The sequence below is a fragment of the Tarenaya hassleriana genome, unplaced genomic scaffold (assembly GCF_000463585.1).
Source record: "Tarenaya hassleriana unplaced genomic scaffold, ASM46358v1 Cleome42, whole genome shotgun sequence".
Lineage (NCBI taxonomy): Eukaryota > Viridiplantae > Streptophyta > Magnoliopsida > Brassicales > Cleomaceae > Tarenaya > Tarenaya hassleriana.
In genome coordinates this window covers 288457-295443 of record NW_010966986.1, presented here as the reverse complement: position 1 = coordinate 295443, position 6987 = coordinate 288457, and the positions used below count along the sequence as shown (strand labels likewise).

General features: G+C 38.9%; 3 protein-coding genes across 7 annotated transcripts in view; all 3 read left to right on the top strand.

Annotated features, from left to right (window-relative positions):
• The window catches only part of LOC104825021 (CBS domain-containing protein CBSCBSPB5-like), a 4716-nt gene extending 4258 nt beyond the window's left edge, over positions 1 to 458 (top strand). For all 5 annotated transcript variants that reach the window (XM_010557253.1, XM_010557251.1, XM_010557249.1 and 2 more), the window contains exon 15: positions 18 to 458. In XM_010557253.1, coding sequence (XP_010555555.1) covers positions 18 to 197 — 180 coding nt within the window. In that variant the 3' untranslated portion in view covers positions 198 to 458. The remainder of the gene's footprint in view (positions 1 to 17) is intronic.
• A 1830-nt stretch (positions 459 to 2288) lies between these two features.
• LOC104825019 (protein transport protein Sec61 subunit gamma) lies at positions 2289 to 3901 on the top strand. The gene is made up of 3 exons (XM_019203907.1): positions 2289 to 2468; positions 2696 to 2811; positions 3695 to 3901. Exons 1-2 carry the CDS (start codon positions 2375 to 2377, stop codon positions 2809 to 2811), a joined length of 210 nt encoding a protein of 69 aa, XP_019059452.1. The 5' UTR covers positions 2289 to 2374; the 3' UTR covers positions 3695 to 3901.
• Positions 3902 to 5239: 1338 nt separating this feature from the next.
• LOC104825018 (glucuronoxylan 4-O-methyltransferase 2) lies at positions 5240 to 6955 on the top strand. The gene has a single exon (XM_010557248.2). It carries the CDS (start codon positions 5732 to 5734, stop codon positions 6689 to 6691), a length of 960 nt encoding a protein of 319 aa, XP_010555550.1. The 5' UTR covers positions 5240 to 5731; the 3' UTR covers positions 6692 to 6955.
• The last annotated feature ends 32 nt before the right edge of the window (positions 6956 to 6987 follow it).

Genomic DNA, 6987 nt, shown 5'->3' with positions numbered 1-6987 from the left:
TCCTGTTTTCGTTGCAGGGTTTGAAACTGCATTTGGATTACACGAAAAGAAGAGGAGACGAGAGAGTTTCGAGCTCGGAGACTATGGGGTACGAGCATTCAAACTCGTGGGCTGCCGCTTACAGAACAGTTGCGGCAGGGGCCGCTCTTGCAGCGGGGCTCGGAGTACTAGTTTACCTCAAACGACACGGGAACTAAACAAATTCGGTTTCTTGGAGAGGCACAGGTGAATTCGTTTTTCCTTCAACACATTGGCTTCTCTTTTCTTTTGTTTCATGCTAACCATTTATAACCTGCGATGGGAATCTGTTGTTAACCTTCTCGGTTTTGGATGAGTTAAAGAGGAAAAAGAGTGAATCTCTTCTCTCATCCTTTGCCTAATATACACATACACTATATCGTTATGTAAATACCGAAATAAGCGTACATTTTATATGACTGACTGACTATGATTCTCTCTCTCTCTCTCTCTTGATTCTATCAATGGAGTGATTTTCACCTCTCTCTCTCTATATATATATTATGTATACACACACACACTTGTTTCTAAAAAACGTTTCTGCAGAAAAAGCCGTACAAATACATGAATCTGTAGGAATTGGTTCATAGATTATTTTTAATTCATAATTTGGTGTCCTTCACTTGTGGGATTATCAAATGGGGATGTGGGTCCACGGACCAACCCTACGTTACATACACGGGCTGATCTGTGATGGACCATATCTGGATTACGGGCCGAAAAAAAATAAAATAAAATAAGAATAAGAATTTAATACTTTTTTTTTTAATATGAAAATGCTAAAACTGTAATTATAAACATAAAAGTTGTAAGTAATTACCCATGTTGGTAAACAAAAGTAACAAACGAGGGTTTGTTGTATACACATCGTCGCTCACCGGTCTTTCTGGTAGGACTGTGCCGGTATTTAGAATTCGGGAATTTTCGAGTATCCGATTTTGCGGGTATTCGGAACGTAAATTCTCGTCTAATAACGAAGTCGAAGATTGGTGTGATGAGATTAAAAATTCTGACTGCCAATTTAAGTTTGGATTTTTTAATAAATATAAATCTAAATAAAATTATCAAAATATTTTTGAATTTTGAAGTCAACAAAAATCAACGATTTTCTCAAGATTTTAATGGATTCGGATACTTTTAGTAATTGAGTTCAACATCAAGTGCGGATATCCATTATTTTACGAAAACAAAAATAAGATAACACTTTTCTAAAATCCTTGAAGAGTGAAAACAAAATCAAGATATCCCAGTAGGACTTTCTAAATAATGCTTACCCAAACTAGTGTGGGCGAGTGGTTGAGGTGTGGGTCAATGTGCCTTCACGTCAGCGGTTCGATTCCTGAGGTGGGGAGGGGTATTCATATGGACTCTCCCGGTCCTCTGAGAGATGTAGTCGGGCCGAATGTCCGGTGAATTTCCAGATTAACAAAAAAAAAATCAAGATATCCGATCTGTATCCACCTCTATTTTCTAGTCGTTCGTCATCAATGACGTGCTCATTATCTCAGTGTTTTTCGATTCTTCTTTATCCGATCGTCGTCTATCGCCCGTTCGTTTTCTTAACCATCTATTCATCGTCCTTCAAAATTCGTCATTGGATTTGCTTGCTTGTGAATTGTGATTCGTTGTCGTCGACTTTAGTTTGAGTTCATAGACCAACTCGTCTGACATTTGATGCTTAAGAACTATGTTAGAGTTTCATATTTTCAAAACAACGGATCACTCATTTCACTAAGGCTGGGCGTTTCGGTTCGGTTTTTCGGAACCGGATCGAACCGAACCGCTAAAACGGTATTTTTCTCGATCCGAAACCGCTGTTATTTTCCGAACGGTACCATTTTTAGAGAACCGAATTTTCTCGGAACCGAACCGAACCGAACTTTAAAAATCCCGAAAAACCGAATATTTTTAAAGGAAATCTATCATTTTTTTTAATAAAACCCGGAACCGAACCGAACCGATACCGAAATCGAACCGAACCGAATACAATAAAAAATCCGATTGGTATCTATTTTTTTAAAACCGAAAGAACCGAACCGATTTATTCCGTCCCGAATCCGAATCGTTTCCCGAAATGCCCACCTCTACATTTAACATCAAGCCATTTGATATATAGGGTCCATTCAAGCCTCTGGCTGCTATGGGCCAATGGCCCATACATTTGCAAGCCCAATTATCAGCCCAAGTAAATATTGAAGATGCTGACGTGGCAGATTTGGTCCGGAATAATCGGCTTCCCCTCTCCTTTTCCTTCTCTCTCTCATTTCCTCTTAGATATATATCCAACACAAACCCTCGATTTCCTCTCAGCTACAGACAATCTGAGAATTCGCATCATCGGAGGAGAAAAATCGCCATGGACGCCATTGATTCCGTCGTCGACCCGCTCAGGGACTTCGCCAAGGACAGTGTTCGCCTCGTCAAGCGCTGCCACAAGCCAGATCGCAAAGGTACTTGCCAAATATGTATCGTGTTTGGAGATCTGTGTTTTTCGGTGTTTGGTTTCGCTCGGATCCGTCGTTACCATGGTCTCAATTCCGACATCTTTTAGTTTGACTTTGTCTGGTGCGAAAATTCGTGCGTATAATGGATCCGATTTGTAAAGTTTGTTCCGATCGACCGATCTGTTAATTTTCGTGGTTGCGATGATGAGATATTGCTTTTTCTTTGGTTGCAGAGTTCACGAAGGTGGCGATCCGTACAGCGATCGGGTTTGTGGTGATGGGATTCGTCGGCTTCTTTGTCAAGCTGATCTTCATCCCGATCAACAACATTATCGTCGGTTCCGGTTAGGTAAACTCCTCGACATCTTGTTCGATTTGGTTTATGTTTTTCCTTCCCTGTTCTCTCATATACCCACCAACTGAATTATTGACCGAGACTTTCGTTTGCGTTATTAGGAATAGGAATTGATGTTCATAAATGTTGCTCGTCTATGTTATCTATCTACTTTGATTGTTGAATGCCTTCCCAATCCCATGCGTCATGTGTTTCTTGTTCATTAGGTATCCTGACTGATTGGATTCCACCATGAATAAAATCCCCTCAGCAGTTTCTAACTCTTCTGTCTAACTAGACTGGTTTTGAGCAAATCACCCATGTGTCCTCGTTCGACATCTGATAAGATTTCATCCACAACCGTTATCTGGTTTTGTACGGAGGGGTCGTTGTTTTTCATTCAGGGAAATTAAATTTTCAAAAGATTATAGATTTGTAAGTCAGATAGTTGTGTCTAACACCCTTTTGGTTTTTATATTGAATTCAGTTCGGTTTTTATATTGACAAAAATACTCATTTTTTTAAAGAAATTTTCGGTTATTTTTTTATTCGGTTTTTTTCTTCCGGGTTTAGAGAAATCATAATCATTCGAGATCGATTCACTTATTCCGTTGATAACCAAATAAGCCACCCATAGTTTTGGCCTTTCCATAAGATGAACTACCCGCTCCTCAGAGGCTCCTTCTGATTCCCTTAGTTGTTGATTTGGAATCATAACTCGAATAATACGTTCCCATGTCCGAACGTCTCCATTTCATTATTGTTCTTATGGCTTCATTTTGTTTTTCTTTTTGTTGATCAAAAGAAAAACAGCTGGAACGTTCTTACTTCAGTTATGAGGGAACTGTTCGTCAATTCAAATATTGATCGGTCTTTTGTTTCAATTTCCTTTGGTCAGTGACTTGCAGATAACAAGAGAAGATGAGAGAGAGCACTTTGGAGAAACTTAGTCACAGCCTTTTTTGTTGTTTTACAGTAGAAAGGTGTTTTGTTGCTTGATGGTTTCCGTCAATTCTAATCATTTTGAGGGGTTCTTTTGGGATACTCGTTTGAACAATCAGAAAGCAGCCCCCTTTCCCATATTTCCCCAATTTTTATAGTCTTATCTCGCGGATCGTTTCGTTCTGTTTCATTATATGCTTGCAACCAAATGCAAGCAGCGTTTCGACCGATGATTGCTGTCTTTGGGGGTTTAATTATTCACTCTCTTGGTCGTATTGCATCCTCCCCTTGCTTGTGGAACGTATTGAGATGATGGAGGTAAAGACTTAAAGTTGGGAACCAAAACATCTCATAGGTTACAAAGAAAAACACAAGTTGGAAAAATTGAATTCGTACATTTAAAATCAATATTTGTAAAACCTAGTCCGTGCATGAACAAACATCAAATCACATCTTACTATAATTAGATGCCTATTTTTTCTGGGAAGATAAGTGACATACTAACCACACTCTATAACCAGAATTATAGCAACTCAGCCACGTTTTTTTTTTTATTTTTGGGTTGAGATGTGATGTTTCTAGCACCAAATTTAACCAAACTTGATGGAATTAGATTCCAATATAAAATAATAAACTTCAATAAAAACTAAAACCGCCAGTAAATATGATTCTTACAAAATTGAAAAAAAAAATAACTAAAAAAAACTGAAATATCCATCGCTAAACAGTAAAAGCCAAGCTGAACATGCACTTGAAAAGAGAGGTGACCAATGGACTCTTCTTTATCATCTTCACAAATTTAATTTGATGAGAAAATCAGGAAAATGTACTACAACATGCATTTAAGTTATAACGTAACAATCCAAAGATTTCATTCATTTCAACAAAGGTTAGTGATGTCAAAGGAGCCGGCTCGGACCAGCCCGTGACGAGCCAGCTCGTTTACAGCCCAGCTCATTAAGCCCGTTTATATTCAGGCCAAGAAATTCTTGGCTCGATCCAAGTCGCTCTAACTCGTGAGTCGGCTCGCGAGCCGAATAAATATAAAAATAAAAATAAAAATAATAAATATAATTAAAAAATATTAAAATAATAATTTAAAAATAATTATTAATATATTTAAAAATAAGAAAAATTATTTAAAATTGATAAATCTTTTTAAAAATTATTAAAAAAACTATTAAAAAAATAAAATAATTTTTTTCTGGCTCGCGAGCCAACTCGAATGATCGACGCAACACTCATAAACCCCTTCTGTAATTGCAGAAACACAGAGCTTAACGAATCTTATAACAGCGATCCTTCAGAGAATGGGGGATGACATTTTATGGAGGATTTGCGAGCCAACTCGTGAGCTTGCCGAGCTGGCTCGGATAAGCTCGGCTCGTGACGAGCTGGCTCGTTCGGCTCGTTTTGTATTCGGGCTCAAATTTTCCTAGCACAGCTCGGGACTATATGGGCCGGCTCTCGAGCCAGCTCGCGAGCCGAGCTCATTTTGACATCCTTAACAAAGGTCACTAAGATATTTTTTTAAGGTATCGAGTTCATGTCCAGTGTGCCCAATACGAGCCGAACCCAACAAAATAGCACACGACGTACGATAACGACGACATCCTAGAATTCTCAATCTCCAAGGCAAAAGATTGATTGGAAATTATCAACTCACCAAACTTATATTTTACACCCCAAATTTCAAATTGCATCGGTACACGTAGATATAGCTTTCGATTCATATATCACACAAACTTGGAAAGAAATTAGGTAAAAGCCAAACTAAGAAGCAAACGACTTGACAAAAAAGAAAAAAAAAAGACTTCAAACACAAGCAAAAGGGCCTTTCCTTCTTCTTCACTCTAAGTCCAAGATATGACCAAACAGTTATGATGACAAAAAAGCTAAAGCACAGATAAAAATCATATAATCAAAAGAAATAGCCATACCACCGCAAACTTTGAATCCATTGATGTGATCATACCGAAAAAGAAGAGAGAAAATGCCCCCAGAGGTTCATCAGTCTTGTCGTCCGATTCTCAATCCTATAGTTCGGTTCTCATCTCCTGCCTCACCTAAGAATCTCAAATACATCAAAGCAGCAAAGAATAGGATGACCAAATTTCCCGTGCGTAAAATCATACCTCTTCTCATCTTTGTCCTTTCGAGCCTCTCTGTTCTCAGACTCCTCAGGATTTCCATCAAATCTCCGTCGTCTTCATCTCGAGCATTCTCTCAAATGGCCCTACAACCGACTTGTTCTTCTTCTTCCCCAGGATGCGAATCTGACCCAAAAATCAAGGCTTCTGAAAGTCCAAGCATTCTCACAGAAAAGGAATTCAAGCTCTTATCAGAAGTTGTTACCCGTAGATCCCCTTGCAACATTCTCATTTTCGGGTTTGCACCTCAGTATCTTGTGTTATCTTCGATCAACACCAGAGGCATCACCGTCATTCTCGAAGATGGACCTGCAAAGACACCAACTTCAACTGAAGTGAATCCCAACAATACGAGAATCTACAAAGTCAAGTACTATCACATGGAAGTAAAACGTGCTTACAAGCTGCTGAGACATGCCAGGGATAATCCAGCATGTTCACTCGATGTGGATCCGCTTCAAGCTTCAGACTGCAAATTGGGACTTAGGGACTTACCAAAGGAAGTATACAAAATCAAATGGGATGTGATAGTAGTTGACGGGCCGCGGGGCAGCGAGTTAGAGGCTCCAGGTAGGATGGGAACCATATATACCGCAGCAGTGCTAGCAAGGCAAGAAAGTAATAATACAACAGATGTTTTCGTGCATGACGTGCACAGGACTGCTGAGAAGTGGTTCTCTTGGGAATTCTTGTGCCAGGAGAATCTGGTTTCGACTAAAGGCAACTTCTGGAGGTTTAGGATCAATACCCAATCAAATACATCAAGTTTCTGCTCACCAGAAACATTACTGATAAAATATTAGCAACTTTGTACAACAAAGGCAATACTCATGCTGTCTTCCTGTTATACAACAACAGCCATATCTCACTCACAGCAGAGCAGAGCCACAAAATCGGATTTCTCTTAGAAAATAAGCTATATTATGTAGAGTAGCTAAGAGAATTGCATTATTCTGTACAAAAATTTCCTTCAAATATGTGTGCAAAGGAAAAACAGCTAAAGCTTTAGCTACCGTCTCACTAGGTATGCGTATGCACAGAGCAAAATATATATATTTTTTAAAATCTCTGAAAGTACAAGACACATAAGCGAGGGAAG

What these genes read in the sequence shown, in the direction of transcription:
- LOC104825019 (XM_019203907.1), top strand. Translation starts at nt 2,375, where the DNA reads ATGGACGCCATTGATTCCGTCGTCGACCCGCTCAGGGACTTCGCCAAG. An exon ending in CCACAAGCCAGATCGCAAAG is followed by an intron (nt 2,469 to 2,695) that starts GTACTTGCCAAA and finishes CTTTGGTTGCAG; the next exon opens with AGTTCACGAAGGTGGCGATC.
- LOC104825018 (XM_010557248.2), top strand. Translation starts at nt 5,732, where the DNA reads ATGCCCCCAGAGGTTCATCAGTCTTGTCGTCCGATTCTCAATCCTATA.